Source organism: Pungitius pungitius, chromosome 8 (genome assembly GCF_949316345.1).
Source record: "Pungitius pungitius chromosome 8, fPunPun2.1, whole genome shotgun sequence".
NCBI lineage: Eukaryota > Metazoa > Chordata > Actinopteri > Perciformes > Gasterosteidae > Pungitius > Pungitius pungitius.
This window is the reverse complement of record NC_084907.1, coordinates 14,404,560-14,423,499: the sequence shown is the minus strand read 5'-3', so window position 1 is coordinate 14,423,499 and position 18,940 is coordinate 14,404,560. Positions and strand designations below refer to the sequence as shown.

General features: G+C 42.2%; 1 protein-coding gene across 2 annotated transcripts in view; it reads right to left on the bottom strand.

Moving 5' to 3' along the window:
- Positions 1 to 18,940, bottom strand: part of LOC119194246 (small ribosomal subunit protein eS26) — a 226,092-nt gene that overhangs the window by 69,573 nt on the left and 137,579 nt on the right. The window contains exon 1 of one of the 2 annotated variants that reach the window (XM_062564125.1): positions 6,818 to 6,821. The exons of the other annotated variant lie outside the window; for it this stretch is intronic. Within the exon in view, the coding sequence (XP_062420109.1) occupies positions 6,818 to 6,820 (3 nt within the window). The 5' untranslated portion in view covers position 6,821. Of the gene's footprint in view, positions 1 to 6,817; positions 6,822 to 18,940 lie in introns of those variants that run through there. 2 annotated transcript variants of the gene reach the window in all.

Here is an 18,940-nt window from a genome sequence, read left to right as displayed (position 1 = left end):
ACAAGGCTATCAACTGGCCTCAGATCAAAGCAGAAGACGCCAAGTCACTTCACAGCTTCTCCATCTTTCTCACTGGTTGCAACAATGTCATGAAGAGCATGGAATATCTTGAGGAGATGAACAGCTCAGGTAATCTTCGGATTGTCATCTCAAAATTGCCCTTCAGACTCCGCGAAAGATGGAGAGTCATAGCCTTTGACATACAGGAAAGGGAAGGAAGAAGGGCAAGGTTCTCAGATCTCGTGAAATTCATCAACAGACAAGCAAAGATAGCTTCAGACCCACTGTTTGGTGATGTGAAAGAGTCCTTCGAAGTAAACGAAAAGGGCAAGTCAAGCTTTAGACCTGCCAAGAGGGGCGGACCTAAAAGAACCACTGGCTTTGCTACAAGTGTTAAGCTAGACGAAGTGGATGCCTCAGAACCAAGTACAAGCAGCCAGTCAAGCAATGCGTTTCAAGAGCCATGCTTGTACTGTAACAAAAGACACACCCTGAGCGCATGTAACAAAATAAGAAGTCTGCCAAACAAGGAGAGAATCGAGTTCCTTAAAGGTAAAGGACTTTGTTTCGGGTGTTTGACCCAAGGGCACATGGGAAAGGACTGCAAAAGGAGAGCCACGTGTGAATTCTGCAGCAAGAAACACCCAAGCCTACTTCATAGTAAAAGGGACGAGAGCACCGACCAAGAGAACACCAGGCCTGGGAGAGGTCAAAGTTCTACCAGTGGACACTCAACTCCACGAGAAGACGCGTTAGCCAAGAGTGAAGTCACGGCAGTCACCGGGGCCGGAGGCAGCAACTGTATCCTGTCCATCGTGCCCGTGCGCATCAAATCCAAGAGGAGCAACACGACAATAGAAACGTACGCATTCATGGACTCAGGAAGTTCTGCTACATTTTGCTCCGAAAGATTGATGAGACAGCTTGGCGTCCATGGTAAGAAGACTCAAGTGCTACTCCGTACTATGGGCCAGGAGAAGCCTGTGTCCTGCTACGTGCTCTCAGATTTAGAAGTGTGCGGTCTGACAGAGAACAAGTACATAAGCCTGCCAGATGTTTATACCCACACAGACATACCTGTAACGAAGGACAATGTTCCTGTTGAAAAAGACTTGGAAGGATGGCCGTACCTGCGGAAAGAAGTGCAGCTACCACAGATCGACGCGGGTGTTGAGATGCTAATCGGAATGAACGCTCACTCTGCGATGGAGCCGTGGAAGATAATCCACAGCAAAGACAATGGGCCTTATGCAGTGAAGACGACCCTCGGTTGGGTAGTTAATGGTCCTCTCAAGAGAGGTGACGATTACCACAAGTCAGACCACTACAGTCAACGGGCTTCAGTCAACAGAATCTCAGTCAGCGGTGTAGACAGTATGCTACTGCAGCAATACAATCACGACTTTCCAGAACAAGCCTGTGAAGAGAAGTCAGAAATGTCGCGAGAAGACGTGCAGTTCATGAAGTCTGTGACTGAGACAATCAAGAAAGTCAATGGGCACTACAGCATCAGGATGCCTCTCAGAAACAAAAATGTGGTGATGCCGAGCAACAAGTGTGTTGCTGAGCAACGAGCATCAAACCTGAAAAGGAAACTCGCCAAAAACTCCAGCTTCCATGACGACTACAAGACCTTCATGCTGGACCTGCTGAGCAAAGGCTATGCAGTGGAAGTTCCTGAAGACGAGCGCAACCGCAACGACGGCAGAGTATGGTACATTCCCCATCACGGCGTGGTCCATCCACAAAAGGGAAAGCTGCGGGTTGTTTTCGATTGTGCCGCTTCGTTTCAAGGGAAGTCACTGAACGATGAACTGTTGCAGGGTCCGGACCTAACTAATAGTCTGGTTGGAGTCCTGACGAGGTTTCGACACAAACACATCGCACTCATCTCCGACATCGAAGCGATGTACCATCAAGTAAGAGTCCCCGACGAGGACTCTGATCTTCTACGATTCCTTTGGTGGCCACAGGGGGATCTGAGCCAGCCTCTGCACGAGTACAAGATGGTGGTTCACCTGTTCGGGGCCAAGTCAAGCCCAAGCTGTGCCAACTACGCTTTAAGACGGACGGCAGAGGATGGGAAAGGCAGCTCATCACCTGAAGCAGTAACTACAGTCCTAGAGCACTTCTACGTCGATGACTGCCTGGTTTCAACGTCCGGCGAGAAGGAGGCTACGACCTTGACCAAAGACCTCATTGAACTTTGTGAAAGTGGAGGATTTCACTTAACTAAGTGGTCAAGCAACAGTCGCGAAGTGCTGTCATCACTTCCCGAACAAGAGCGAGCAAAGGAGATCAAGAATCTAGACCTGGACAGAGATGAACTACCCATGGAAAGGGCCCTTGGAGTGGACTGGTGCATAGAATCAGATTCCTTTAAGTTCCGGATCCACGTGAAGAACATGCCCATAACAAGACGGGGTATCCTCTCGGTCGTAAGCTCAATATACGACCCCCTTGGATTCCTGTCGCCGTTCATTCTTCTCGCGAAGACCCTCGTCCAGAGTCTCTGTCAAATGAAGCTTACCTGGGACGAAGAGATTCCAGAAGATGTGGCGAACAGGTGGTTCGCTTGGCTGTCTGACTTGAGCCAGTTCGCCAGCTTTTCTGTCAGGAGGTGCGTCAAGCCTGAGGGATTTGGGCCAGTAACGTCAGCACAACTGCACCATTTTTCCGACGCTAGCGAGAAGGGCTACGGCGTCGTCACTTACCTCCGCATCCAGAACAGCCATGGTCGAGTCCATTGCTCATTTATTCTCGGAAAATCCAGAGTGACGCCGCTTAAACCAGTTACAGTACCACGCCTTGAGCTCACCGCGGCTACCGTTGCGGTGAAAATGGATAAACTCATGAAGCGAGAGCTTCGGATGGACCTCAAAGAGTCCGTGCTATGGACAGATAGCACCACCGTTCTTCGATACATCGACAACGACAGCGCTCGGTTTAAAACCTTCGTGGCAAACAGAGTGTCGATAATCAGAGAGAACACAAGGCCAGAACAGTGGAAGTATGTCAACACGGCTTCTAACCCAGCTGACCACGCTTCAAGAGGAATGAAGGCAGAGCACTTCTTGAAGTGTCGGAGTTGGATTGAAGGTCCTGACTTCCTAGCCAAGAGTGAATCTCACTGGCCGGTCTTATCAGAGTTCTCGAGAGAGATAAGTGAAGACGATGCTGAGGTGAAGCGTACGGCCAGCGTGAACATCATCGAGACCATCGACTTAACCACAGACCCTCTCTTCAAGCTGACTCATCACTACTCCGACTGGCACAGTCTGAAGAAGGCGGTCGCCTGGATGTTAAGGTTGAAGGAGTTGCTTCGAAGTCTGTGCAGAACAAGGAAGACGTTTGCGTCTCAAGCCCAGTCTTCAGAAAGTCAAGATGTGAACATCAGAACAGTTGAGAATCACATGCAGAAACTGAGATCAACCCTGAAAGGAACTCATTTGACTGTCAAGGACGTCAGAAGAGCAGAAACTGCCATCATTCACTTTAGTCAAAGTCAAACCTTCCATGAAGAGCTTGGCGCACTGCTGAGAGGTGAAAAGGTCAAGAGAAGCAGCTCTATTGTGAAGCTGGATCCTTTCCTCCAAGATGGGGTTCTCCGGGTTGGTGGAAGGTTGCACCAGGCAGCTTTGCCAGAACACACTAAGCATCCAGCCATCCTGGCCAAGGATCACCACGTCACAACCCTGATCATCAGGAATGCTCACAAAGAAATTGGACATGGAGGGAGAAACCACACCCTTGCTCGGCTGAGACAAAGGGTCTGGATTTGCAAAGGCAACACAGCCGTGAGAAGCGTGCTCTCAAAGTGTGTGAAATGTCGGAAGAGTCAAGCCGCCGTGAGTGAACAGAAGATGGCGAATCTACCACCTGACCGTCTACTGCCGAACCATCCACCATTTACCAACGTCGGTGTAGACTATTTTGGCCCCTTTGAGGCAAAGCGTGGACGCGTGCAAGTCAAGCGTTATGGAGTATTGTTCACTTGTCTCACAGTCAGGGCAATCCACTTAGAAATTGCACATTCTCTCGACACCGATTCATGCATAAACGCAATGAGACGTTTCATAGCCAGAAGAGGGCAAGTGGAGGTCATGAGATCTGACAATGGAACAAACCTGGTAGCCACAGAGCACGAGATCCGCCAGGCGATGAAGGAGTGGAACAAATCCCAGATCTCAGAGGCCCTACTGCAGAGAGGAGTCACCTGGATCTTCAACCCACCTGCCGGGTCGCACCACGGTGGCATCTGGGAGCGACAGATAAGAACAGTCCGAAAGGTACTTACCAACCTTCTGAAGCTTCAGTCACTCGACGACGAATGTCTGCAAACGGTGATGTGCGAAGTAGAAGCGGTGATCAACAGCAGACCCCTTACCAAATCGTCTGATGATGTGGACGACCTCGAGCCATTGACGCCGAACCACCTTCTCCTTCTCAAAGGAAAACCGGCACTCCCTCCAGGCATGTTTCAGAAGGAGGATCTATACTCCAAACGACGATGGAGGCAGGTGCAGTATATCTCTGACATCTTCTGGAAGCGTTGGTCCAGAGAATACTTGCCCCTTCTACAAGAAAGGCAGAAGTGGCTGGAGACAAAGAGAAATGTGAAAGAGGGAGACGTCGTACTCATTGTGGATGAGAGGGCTCCAAGAGGGTCCTGGTTGATGGGAAGAGTGGAGAAGACAATTCCCGACTCCTCAGGTTTTGTCCGTCGGGTCCTCGTCAAAACAAAGACCAACACCTTGGAGAGACCTATAAACAAGTTGTGTCTCCTGCTTGAGATGGAAGAATCTCGCGGGCAATGAAGGACATTATTACTTAGACTTTGTTATTTTCTATAATTGTCTATCTTGTAAGTTTCACCTGAATGTACCTAGGCTGTTCATGTTGTATTAGACCTAGTAAAGAAGTACATGTGAGGATTTGGATGCAGAAAATGTCTATTTAGTTAGTTAGTATGTAATTGTCATTCCCATAATGAGCAATTAGGGGCCGGAAATGTTAGTGCCATTTTCCACGTTATAATTTAGGTTTAAATTATGATCATTTTGATTTATGTTCTATGACGATTTATTACATTATAAGTATGAATACAAAAAATGGATATGAATATGCATGTTGGTTGATGCATGTGTGGTGTGCATGCTTTGTTTTGATACATTGGAGCTGCGCGAGTGCGCGCATCTTTTATGACGTAAGAAACCCTGTGTAACGTTATGCTGGCCAGATCTTTTCAGTAAAGCAAACGGAGCGAACACACCGTTTTCTACCGTTGTTCAACCCATAAACACGCGTAGACTCGTTCTTTCCGTTGTGAAGTGGTTAAATGAAAAGAAACATCTGACTTACGCAAAAAAGGGAACTTTAGCCACTACAATCACGGTGGACCAACGTAGCCATTTCACGCTTTTTTTGGAGACTGGGTTGGGAGAGAGAGTGAGGAGGGGGTGCAGCCTGGTTCATGCCACTTTACTGGAATGAAAAGCAACTAAGAAAGGGGCATGCTGTTAAGCACCCTCTACAAGCAATACGTTTCAGACATGTTAAGAAGATAATTCAAGATCTGTCTCAGATCGTGTTTTCAGCAGCAGTAAGACACTAATTCTAGATGTCATTGTTTCAAAGACAGTTTGTTCTTTAGGGAAATGCATCTTCATTTCTTAAAACAAACCAAAAACTAAAGTAAAACAAAATAAAATAACAGCAATGTGTTCCAGATTACCTAAAATGCATGAAATTTCATTATTCATTATAAAAAGTTTCACAAGTTTTCTATTCTAAAGCAGAATCTGCACCACTGGCAGAACTCCATTGTGGCCCACATGTACGATGAGCTCAGAAAAGACACACCTCTAAAACAGTCTTTTTTAAATTCTTGGATTAGTTTTATGATGCAGAGTTCCAATGACCCAACGGGGGACTGGACTCACAAACTGGGAGAAGGAATCAAACTCATAAATTATAAATCCCAAGGCACACTCTGCAGCTGGTTCACTGAGCGAGATAAATCTTTGATATTGAAAGGGTCACTCCACAAAAGAGTTATACAACTTTACAATCACCCAAAAGAGACACAAGCACGCCCAAAGAGACACAATTTTGAACATATGGGATCAGTTTCCTTCTTTAGCTTATGGACAGTAACATAAAAGCTAGTGAAGGGAATAAAGGGAATACCATTGGCTTCATTAAGGATAATAGGCCATTAAGGTTCTATCAGTAAAAGCAAGCACATTGAGCAATCAAACTAATTTAGAAAACCTTTGAAAGGGAGACTGCAGTTTTCACCTTAAGTCTTAAGACTTCTATTTTCTGTAACATTTTAAACCAAATATGTTTTAATTATAGAAATGTTTTTAAAATTGACAGGAGCTGCAAAACGACTCGCGAAAGAGCCTGAGAAGTCCTCTTATGTCAGAGTCGTTTTACACTTTGTTCCTTCTGGGTCACCTTAACCACAAGGTGTGTACAACGCAGGGTGTCCTCTTTATGGATCCGTACCTAGTAAATAAGACAGACAGACATAGAGAGAAGACAGGCAGTTTATTAATCATCCGTGGGAAATTAAATTGCCATGAGGAGCACAATGCAATCACAATATACAATGTATTAACACACATCACAACAGCCTGGAATTAATATCCAAACATAGCTCAATGACAGACATTATCTAGCCTACTACTAAATTTCTACAATCAAAAATAATTTACCTTTGCTCTTCATCACCCTCCTCAGACTCTTCATCACTGTTCTGGACTTCTTCATCCGTGGAGCTGGGCTCATCATCATTTTTAAATGCTGCAACCATGTTGCTCCCATTATCGTTACAGTCAGTTACCGTTACCGTTGTTACAGTCAGAATCTTTTCTTTTGAAATTCCCCAGTCCTCTGTGCATCGGTCAACACATGTTTTTATACACTCTGCAATGTGTGGGTGGGAGATCTGCTCAAGCCTCAGCAGTTTGTGTTTTGCCCTGTTTTGCTGAGTGCAACAGTAGCATGCACTAATGGCAAGGAATACTGCTGTGAGCCCTTTTTTTGTCCATATGTGCAGCCCAATTGTGATTTTGAGTGCTGGAGCGAGTCTGTCTTTGAATTTCTGCCTTTCGGCATTGTAAAGTTTATCAATTAAATTTGTTATTTTTGTTTTCTTGGGAACGGTCAACCTCTTATCAATGGTCAGCATCATTTGAACAAAATCTGGCAGGTAGGCCAGTGCGCCTCTTCTTTGCTTTGTTGTTCGACGGAGTCAGTTTTATACTTCACTGGTGAGAAGAATAACGCTTGAATAGATGACGCCATTCTCTCTGGATCAGGCTGCTGTTTTTCTGGTCTTGTTTCTGGGATCTAGGTGAAAAAATTGTGGATACAATTAGTCTTTAGGATATATGTATATATACAGATCTCCTAGTTGTTACAATGTAGTTGTGCCACTAGGTGGCACTCTAATGATATGGTGGTTTGCAGCCTAACGGTGCAAACCAATGACAACAGAATGAGAGTTTTGATATAACCCTCCTCTTACTTTTGGGGTCAATTTGACCACATTCAATTTAACATCATCTTTTTTTGCTTCAAATTTTATGACTTTTCCTAATTTAACAGGGACAACTGGGTAAATGAAACATGATGATATGTTTTCAGTGTCTTGTACACATGTTGTCGGTGTTTGACCCCAGGCCGTTTTAGCTGTGTAAAACAAATCAGGTCATCCAGAGGTCAGACACAAAATCTGCACCTACAAACCCAAGCACTTGGACCTGCAGTATATTATCAAATAATCTACAAGGTAACACATTTGAACCTATTTGGGTCTGGTGGGGGGGGATGGAGCTGGTACTGCTGCACAAGGGGCTACTGTGAGACTGACCACCTTCTAAAGCATTTATCTTGGTGCTTTGGGCGCTTTATTATTCTGCTCTTTCTCTCAACTGAAAATGACTTCTAAAGAAAGATTTTCTGTCAATGAGGTTTTGTCACAGCTCTTTGATCATGTGATGTAGAGGAGAATATGTCTGAGACAAAAGATAATGTTGAGGAGGACCATGATTATGAGGCATCCTCCTCTGATGAGAATAATACCCTCATTGTTGACCCTCCTGTTGTCTCCCAACCACCAGCAAACACTCTACCCTCCAAACATGTATTGTGGTCCGTCTCCCCGCATGAACAACAGGGAGACTTAGTGCTTCTTATGTCATCAGAATGCTTCCAGGTTCCGACAGATACGCTGTCAGCCAAGTCCATGACATATTTGAGCTCTTCGTATCACCATCCATGGAAAAGGATCGACTTGAGATGACAAATTAAGAGGGCAGGGGTGTGAACAGGGAGAGTTGAAAAGACTTGGATGTGACCGACCTGCAGGCTTACATTGGGTTGCTCTTTTTGGCAAGAATGTACAAGTCAAAAGGCGAAGCAACAGCCAGCATTTAGGCTGCTGACACTGAAAATATATATATAGATATTTAAGGGGGTGGTTTAACTGTTTTTTTAATTGAATGCGCTATTTATGTTGTCAACAAACTAGCACAAAGTTCCTAAAACATGGTTTTATTTCATTAATCAAAGTGTGCTCGAAGCGGTCGCCTAGGTCGCCTATGGGAAGGGCAAATGGAAAGGAAAATTATGCAAAGAAATAAAGGAAGGGACATTTAGTATGAATAAAAACGTGCGAATAATTGTGATTCATTTTGAGTTAACTATAACATAAATGCAATTAATTGTGATTGCATTTTTAATTGTTAGGGATAGTGACAGCACTATATTGTGGCGTCACGAGAGGCTGGGTCCTGGAGGGACCCTACATCCCCAGAAGATGGCAGTGTCCTGGGACAGCTATGGCCCCATCTGCTGGTGGACCCGGGAACCCCACCCCTCCAGTCCCGCACACCTGAGACTGATCAACACCTAATGAACTGAAGGGTTTTTAAGAGACAGAAAGAGGGAGTGGGGGGGAAAGGAAGCTGAAAGAAACGAGCAGCAGACTGTGCGCCGGACAAAGGACCAGACCACAACATACCAGTAAGACAGAAGAAGGGTGTTTTCCTGCCGGAGGGAACCAGTGTTTTTAGCTTTACCTCAAGGAGAGGGTCTACCTAAGTTTGACACGGAGAACGTTAATAAATAAAACATTATTTCCCGTTAACCTGGTGTCCTAGCACTCTTTGAACTGTTCCGCCGAGAGCGGTGTGGCCTCCCGTGACGTCACAATATGTATATGTATGTCTATTATATATATATACACTCACCTAAAGGATTATTAGGAACACCTGTTCAATTTCTCATGAATGCAATTATCTAATCAACCAATCACATGGCAGTTGCTTCAATGCATTTAGTGGTGTGGTCCTGGTCAAGATTGTTACGTGGAGAACCGAGAACCCAGATGCAGAGGTACAGCAACCAATGTCTTTTATTCCTTCAAACTAGAACTAAGGGGAACTGCCGTCAGCAGACGCAGTTCAGAATCCAAACTTAAGGTCAGTACGTTCTTCAGAAAATAGGTGGAGGGGTGCCAGTGCCGGGGAAACGGGCACATAGCCACCATCTGCAACCCCCTGTCTCAGAGGTGACTCACAGCTGGCAGGTTGGTGAAGGTCCACAGACAGCAGGTGAACTGGGCAGAGAATATAGGTGAATCTCCAAAAAACACATACAACTCGACGTGACCGGACCGGACAGGGCCAGGAAGATCTCGTAGAGACGACGCTGGACTGGTTACGCAGAGACAAAGCGAAAGCTCAACGTTCAACAATAATCTGACCGGGAGGTAGAGAAAACGGTGACTAGAAGTAGTCAAACAAATTAAGCAGGAAGAAGAAACTGGTGAGTGAAGAGTAAGTGTAAGTGTTGATTTCTATGGGAAGCGGCTGTGGGCGTGTAGAGCGAGCGAAAGCATGAATGGGAATGAGGAGGCGTGTGCGCAGCGCGAGCGCAGAGATCAGTTGGGTGTGTGTGTGGAAAGAAAACAAAACAAAAAGGGAAGACTAATGCAGATCATGACAAAGACCATCTCTTAAACTCAAAACGGAATGTCAGAATGGGAAAGAAAGGTGATTTAAGCAATTTTGAGTGTGGCATGGTTGTTGGTGCCAGACGGTCCGGTCTGAGTATTTCACAATCTGCTCAGTTACTGGGATTTTCACACACAACCATTTCTAGGGTTTACAAAGAATGGTGTGAAAAGGGAAAAACATCCAGTATGCGGCAGTCCTGTGGGTGAAAATGCCTTGTTGATGCTAGAGGTCAGAGGAGAATGGGCCGACTGTTTCAATCTGATAGAAGAGCAACTTTGACTGAAATAACCACTCGTTACAAGCGAGGTATGCAGCAAAGCATTTGTGAAGCCACAACACACACAACCTTGAGGCGGATGGGCTACAACAGCAGAAGACCCCACCGGGTACCACTCATCTCCACTACAAATAGGAAAAAGAGGCTACAATTTGCAAGAGCTCACCAAAATTGGATAGTTGGAGAAAAATGTTGCCTGGTCTGATGAGTCTCTATTTCTGTTGAGACATTCAGATAGTAGATTTAGAACTTGGCGTAAACAGAATGAGAACATGGATCCATCATGCTTTGTTACCACTGTGCATGCGTTGATTTATTTGTAAGTAAGTCAACTCCTGTTCAATGAGATGGCTGATATACAATGCCAGGTCATACAATACAATGCCTTCAAAAAGATCATGGCCCAAGCAAGGCGGTAAACCTGGATTACATACATGGAAAAAAAACAAGTTCACATCAATGAAATCACCGATGTTGTGTCTTCCCAGATTTTCTCCAGCAGTAGAACATGGTGCCTTTCACCTGCCCTTCCTGTGTGGCAATGCCATTATCCTCTAGATCTCTGCATCAAGTGTACAAAAGACTTTGTCTTGCCCGAAGTACTTGTAATCCTGCTCCTTTCATAGCAGATCCAGTTTCAATTTTTCAACACTAGACTTTATACATTTTCAATGATACTCTGTATAACTGTAGATGGGAGAAACAACTTAACTTGAAGTTTAAGGCAAAACAAACTCAAGTTCTTCAGGAAAAGTGCCCCATCTGTGCTTAATGGAAACACTTCTTCCTGGTCTCCTTCTAGGTCATCATTAACATTGGAAGCCTCTTCTTCATGAGAGCACCCTGATTGCTTAACAGTTTTATCTCCATTAGCATTAGCTCTATCGGACTTTGTTGGGGTTAAACAATTATCAACTCCACGACGTAAGATGGGTCTAATGTGAGTCTTCAAGTGAGAAAATTAACCTGACAAACTGTCACACTTGACGGTACATAAATCAAAGTGCCATAACAATAAAACGTCTAATGTGAATATACATGTGCCGGTGTTACACCCCACTGGTTTTTTACACTTACTGGTTTCCCTACGTGAGCAGATGTGTCTGGAAATCATTAAACCGAGTGTGAATGACGTCCATGCGTATTGCGCAAATCAAACCGTCGCTGGAAAAGGTCGATCTCGTGTGAGCATTGTTTTGTCTCCTTCACTTGCACTGGAACAGGAAACAGAAAAGAGTTCAAACTACTTACTCGCCGCAATTGAAAAAACTCAAAGAATGAAAATAGCGCGACTTAAATAAACCCATTGACCTAAATAAACCAAATTGAATTGAAGTATTAACACAAAATATATTAGGTCATTGTTAACTATTATTATGTTAATTACATTATGGGCGACGGTGGCGTGGAGTAGAGAGGGTTGTGGCTCCATGTCGAGAGCCAAAGTGTCCCTGAGGGACACACCCAACAACCTAACTGCTCCCCAGGCAGCCCTTCAGCTGCACACTACTCCCACTGCGCGGGATGGTTTAAAAAAATAAAATTAATAAAAACACGAGTTAAAAATGCCATGTGAATCGCTTTGGATAAAAGCGTCAGCTAAATGACATGACAAGTAATATATTATAATTCAAATGATTTAAGCTCAATTCAAAATCTATGTTACTTTCCTCAGATTCATAGCAGTACCCAGTACATTACTGTTAAAAGAAACACTTGGCCCGAAGCAAGCTTTAAAACTCCCAGAATACCTTGCTTTTGCAGCAGTATACTGTAATCGCTTCACTGTTAAATTCATATCAGTTTTACAGTGTATCTGTAGAGAGGAAGTCACGACAGTAAGAGAAAAAAGGCAGCTAGTTACTAAGCCAGGCATGAAAAAAGAAGAGTTATTTGACCAAATGCTATCAAATCAGACACATCCATAGGGCAGATAATTAAAACACATAATTTCCTCAACACCCGCCAGTGCTCAATAAGAGCTGTGTTTTGACGCTGTGGGCTCCTTTAATGGTCCATCAGTGAGTAGTGTTCCACTGGCGTGTATTGCCACCGCCACACTGTGAGGCAATCTTCTTCAGATGGACGCCCCGGCCCCTCTGTCAGCATCACCCCACGGTGAGCCGTAATGAGCTGGTGTGTGCGTTAATGGCAGCTAATGCTGCCACAGCCATCGAGCCGCTCTTGCCACCGGGCCCGTAGTGCCACTCCTGCTGGGTTGTGTCAAAAAGACACATGCAAAACAGACTGGTGCCAGTGAGCTTGATGGCAAGACTGTTACGGTGTCTCCCCAACGGCAGAAGGATCACAGAAAGAGGGACAAAGGCTCTGTGGAGTCTCTAATGGCAGCATTTGGCTGCAGTTCCAGCATCGGGCGGCTGAATTTATGTTGTATTCTTCCTTCAAAACACATTTTATCATTTAACAAAAGAACAAAATGAATCTCAAATTGGCAATTCACTACAACCCTGCATTGCCATAACTCCTAAAAAAATACCAAAAGCAACAACTGATTGATTCTATTGAGTATGGCCTGTGTATCCAAAATTAAAAAAGTTCAGTCATTATTAAACAGTTTATTATGGGGCGCCGTTTGTAAAATGTTTTAAAATCCTGCGCAGTTTTGGTACTTTTATCATTATCATATGAATAAAAAAAGCAGGACAATATTCACATGTCACTTTATCAAACATTTAGAGACAAAATCATGTAAATACAACTTTTCCAAGTACAATGTTTGGCAGTAACACAAATTTGTTAAATAATATGAATATTTAATCTAAATGTAAATGTTAAATGTAAATGCTTTACCTTACAACGCTTATTATATCCACATTACTGTGGAATGTCAAAAAAACAATTCAATCTCAAATGTTGATCTAAAAAGTAACTTCAACTTCAGTCAGATAAATGAAGTTGTGTTAAAAGTAATGTATTCCAATTAGAAGTATAAAAATGAAATACTCAGGTAAAGAAGAAGTGCCTCCAAATTGTATCCAGAGTACATAATAAATGTACTTTGTTACTTTCTATGACTGCTGGCTGGGGTGTTTCATCATAAGGATGAAGATGTCCAATGCACTTTTTATTAGATGCGATCCCTTCTGTTGAGAATTCTCAAAAGATCACCAAGTTGTTCCCGAGTATATCCCAGCTCAGGAAAATGTCAGTTTTCCCTTTGTTCAATTTGTCAGTTTGTGGCCGATAGCGTCAGGCAGGGCAGGTAGTTGTGGGAGGTAAGCTGAATACCTGATGCATATAATTGTTTATCTATGTGTGTTGGTGTGTTACAAGGTGCACTACATGGATCTTAAATCTTTTGAGAAGCCAGGTAATGTTTGAAATGGGATTTTGATGTATTAAGTGTTTACATGTGTTTTTCCACACAACTATGAGCAGAGAGGGCAGTTTGTCTCCTGGTGCGGCATGTGTAGTCTGACAGGCTCCTCGCGGTGCAGGATGAAGATATTAGCGGAGCACTGTTGACACTGCATGCACACTTGTAATGGCCTCATAAATTGTGCTGGTGTGAAAGGGTGTGAAAAGCAAGAAAAGGGTCTGTGGACTCATTGGCAGTCCACTCGCACACTCTGCCTGTTTTAAAGCACCCAGCATGCACCTTACCTGCAAGTAACAGAAGCAGCAAGTACCCTTCCAGACAGGATTTGACGTCCTTGTTAGACTACACTGTATTGGAGTGTATTTATACAATGCATTTAGTAGAGTCATTATTTTAAGCACAGACAAAAACAATGAGGTTTTATTAACTTAGTGTTTGCAATTCTTAAATACAATTGTATTATTATTTGTATTATTTGTATAACATGTTTATTAAAACACTACCTATGAGTAATTTAATGGAGATTTAATGGACAAAGTGACATGTTACTAAAGTAATTTCTTATAAATCATCTGACAATGTTGCCCCTCCTTGGGTGTATCAAGGTGGGGGTTCAATCTTTAAGAGACTTGTAACTGTCTTCTGACTTTCTGTCTCTAAATGTCCATGTTTATGTTTGTTTGACTTTACACAGTTGTTCTTTTGTCATTTGTCATCCACCAATGTTAGGATTTCTTTTTTTATTTGATTAGTTACAGGAGTGATGTCACAAGGACTATGAATGAATGTTTATTATTTCTACAACAGAGCTCTGAATTTGTAGTTTTTTAATACGTAAAATAAGTAAAATAGTGACCCAAAGATTGTATTCATTGAATTTAAATACAAATGTTTCTTATCACATTGTAACTATTAGAGCAGATATTGTGTTTCTACTTATTCACAAGTTATTTTTGCAGTCATTCTCTCACTATAAAATAGATTATTTGTCAATATATATTAATTGTTTGAAACTACTGGACAGTAATATCTGTGGATTTCCTGCTTTCACCTCAATTTTAAATTCAACTTATTACATCTCAATTACTCAATAAAACTCATCATGGGTGCTAATGGGAGTATATTCTGACCCACTCATCCGGAAGAATCCTAATAATACAAGTTTTTAATCTGCTCAGGTCACGGGAAATGTGAAGATTAGCTGCTCTAAAGGGAGGAAGCTGTGTCTCCTGGAAGCACTACTGTCACTCTTTCACGCTCTGGTGTCACATGGCCAGTATTGATTGTTTGATCCAGGGGCTGTTATGGTGCTACTTGCATCTCAATGTGTCCTGCAGTAGAAGATTAATGTTGCCTCTAAAAAACAGACACTGTCCTGCTTGCATTTCTCTTCATTATTAATGAGACTTAAGCTGCAGTTTGCCCAACGAAAATAAACATCAGATTTTAAGCATCCAGCAACATTAAAATAAATAGTGATTGTAGGTTTAAAATGTATGGTTGGGAAGAAGGTGTAGTTGTAAATGTTATGACTAAAGAATTAGTCTGACCATTTGACATTTCCACCCATGTATATCAAATATGGTGGCACAACTTGAAGGTAATTAATTTAACAGAGATTGGATACCACATCCAATACAGGGAAACCACTAGTTTCTACTCCGTCCGAAGATACCAAAATTCATTTACTTCAAAAGCTCACTAAATACTTACACTATTATATGTCTTGTTTTTGTTAAATCTGCCAGGAGCAGTTACCAGGCAACCAGTGGGGACTCCAGGAAGTAAGCTCCCTGCTTACTGTGCCAAGCAATAGTCTGGCACATGATCCCCGAACCTTGCAACCTCGCAACATGTCTTTTTGCTAAATGTATGGTCCACAAAATGTATGTCAAATAATATATCTAGGCAAAATATATGCTTCTCCTACTACTCTGTGCCTGTCTCCATTTCACAGCAGCACTCGAGCAACGTAGAAATGGTCCACAGAAGGCGGGTCTATGAAGCAGTTTAGCCAATTGCTGATTTAAGACATAAATGTGTAGTTATTTACAGACAGTTAGTCTGTAAATAACTGTCCTAAAATGTGTGCAAGGAATCAAAAACATTAGGACAAGAAAAACACATCTTGTAATAATAATAATACCTATAATAATTTAATTCTTATTTTTACAGCTTTCTTTTTTCAGAACTTATCCCATTGTTCTCTTGTCAGAAGTTCTCACAGAAGAACAAAAACAACCCTCCAGCTGTGTTTTCTTCCTTGTGAAGATGCGACAGGAAACAAAAATTAGACATCCATGAACAACAGTTTGCGTCCTACTGGGTTCAAATACTTTACATGCAGTTTACAGAACGCCAAAGACAACACAAGTCAACAATACTTTCCTGTGTTTTTTGTGTTTTCCTATTTATTTTGTGGAGTAGCAAGTTGTGTGTCAGTGCGTGTCTCGTGGGAGGGGCTTAGCGTAGGATGAGCCTACCCCTGGAATAAAGGTTATCGCTGACTTTTTGCCAAATGATGCCAAAAATGAGCTGCCTCTCAAGCTTCAAAAACTTCTCCTTCTCCTGCACCCAAATTCTTCTGAGATATTTCAAGTACAAGTAAATTCATTGAAAGGCAACTGGGAATCAGAAAATGTTAAAGTGTCGTTATGTTGATAAAACCTGCGATGATGTCAACAAGTTGGCCCACGTTAAAAAAAACTGGAATTTTCCTTTAAGTTCCGTGACTACGCCCCATGTGCTGCAGTTTTGCTGAAACACTTGAAAACAGTCACAGGAAGGAGTATATCAAGATGGAGTTCCTTTTTTAAGCCCCAGTCTTATTGTTTCACCTCAGAGCAGGAGAGAGGAGGAGACGCACTCTTTCCTCCCCTGACGCAAACAGGAGACAGTTTTTTAAATCTGTTACCAAACACAAACTGACATAGTTTACAGTTTTTTACAATTACTTTGCCGCAAATTTCAAAAACTTGATGCCATTTTTCAATAGTCTTGATACAAAACTCACAACCAATGATCAAATTGCATGTGTTTGCAATGTGTTTCAATTGCTTGAATACAATACACAAAAAACAAAGATAATTTGTTCATTGAACTAAAATCACTAAGTACTATTATTTCAAAATGCAATTCCTACATAACGATTGAAATGATTGTCTATTCATTTCATTACAAAGATCTAACTATCAATCGATAGAGCATCTCAAAATTATATGTATTTGCTGCAAAGTTTTATGGATACTGACAAACAATATTGTTTAGATTCATGAGTTCAAAATAATGAGATCCATTTACACTAATTAAATGGAACATAAACCAATTGAACTACATTATCTATGGATGTGATATTTGATCATCATTCTCTATCAGACACTGTTTCTACAGTCCCATGTACCACTTTTTCAGACCATGCAGCAGGCCCTTATAATGACTTGCCCATGCACAATCTACCAGCCTGTATTTGCCCCCATACTTTCCTTTCCTTAACCCAATTGAGGAATTATTCTCCTCATGGAGGTGGAAGGTGTACAATAGGTGCCCTTTGAAGAAGTAACCCTTCTCCAGGCCATGGATGAAGCATGCAACGACATCACAGCAGACCACTGTCAGGCATGGTTTCGCCATGATGTTTGGCTAATGAAAACATCCTTTGTGATGTGGATGGATATGACAGATTGTAATATGATTGCACAATGCAATGTTTTGAACATTGGAGAGCCTGTGTTACAAGTGAAGACTGTTTTGAGTGTTGAATCTATAGTTTTGAAAAATGGCATCACGGTTTTGAAAATAGTATCAAAGTGATTGATAAATACTGTAATACGGTTGGTGTACACATCCAATTTATCATGGCTGTATACATGTCTGACCTGGATCTCTTGCACCTCAACCCCTTTATGAGAGAGATCCACATGAAGGATGATTTATTGATCAGGTGGAACTTCTAATCTATAAATCACACTTTCATGATTTGATGAGGGGCATTGTGGTGCAGCAGGTTTAAAGAATCAGCACACTTAGGACCTGTTATTGGAAGAGATGTATTGAGAGGAAATGCATTAAAGGTTGAAGCTATTTTATATTTTCATTAAAGAATAAAAAAACAATTTATTGAAAATAAATAATAGTATTGTTTCAGTAAGCTTTTTTCCTTCTTCCCATAGAGCACCATTGTTTTTTCATTACGATGAACATGGTCAGAGTTGTTTATTTTGAGTCAATACCGCAAACACGGTCTTCAAACTCATGGATGAGAATATAGTCCTTAAAATATACTAAATATCTTCAGGAGCCTGCTGATTAATGAAATTACTGAACATATGTATGACAAATATATGTAGCCTACATAAGTATATATTTGTGATCAACTTTTGGAGATGCATATTTATATAGTAGTATTTCCATGATATTTGCTGAATATATCTTGTATGACCAATGTGAGGACAGCCTCCCCTTTATTGACTCAATATGAAAACACAATTATTGCAGCGACAAAAGGGTGGTCAAAGGTGCAGCCACTGTATGTTTTTCAATGAGTCGAGCGATATGTCAGTGACAACAGTTTTTCTCAAAAGCAAAACACTATAAGAAGCGTCCTGGTTGCTCACTGTTTTAATGAAATGGGGAGGGTCACTGTGTTTATTTGTGTCCTAGGTTTTGAATTATGACAGTTTGACACTCAAATCATCTGCCAGAAGCTGTGGATTAATGTTTGACCTCAACTTGTGATGCATGCGAGCAAAAGGAGAGTATTCATCATTGTGTTATAACAACTCTTAAGAACAGAAAGCCTCTGTTTCTACTTTGCCAGGACTTTATCAAATGTACATTTTATCATTTTATCACGTATATGGCATGAAAAATGGTAACTTACAAGAGTAGAGTCAGTCAATTCACCAATGTGAATGGCCCCAAATATGAAATGATTTCACTTGTCATTTTTGTGTAGACAAAATGGCCTGACTGCCTATTAGCTGTTGCTGCCCCTTTGATCCCCCTCAGAGCCGCTCCTCATGTTCATGCTCCTGTTTGCTGATAATCTGTAACTCACAGCACATGTATTGTTAAAGTGTAATAAGTATCTATCAGCTGAGTAATATCAGCTACCCTTACTTCACCCACAGTGAGTTCACAGAGGGGGGTTAAATGTGAGCATGGTGTCCATAAGCTGGAGGATGTGAAGTTGGGTTGTGCAGGAAACCGGGAGAGAAGCTTCCTGTTATGTATAACAAAGCCGTGTGCACCAATCAGACAAGGAAGCGAGACTGTTTTATCAATAAGGGAGAG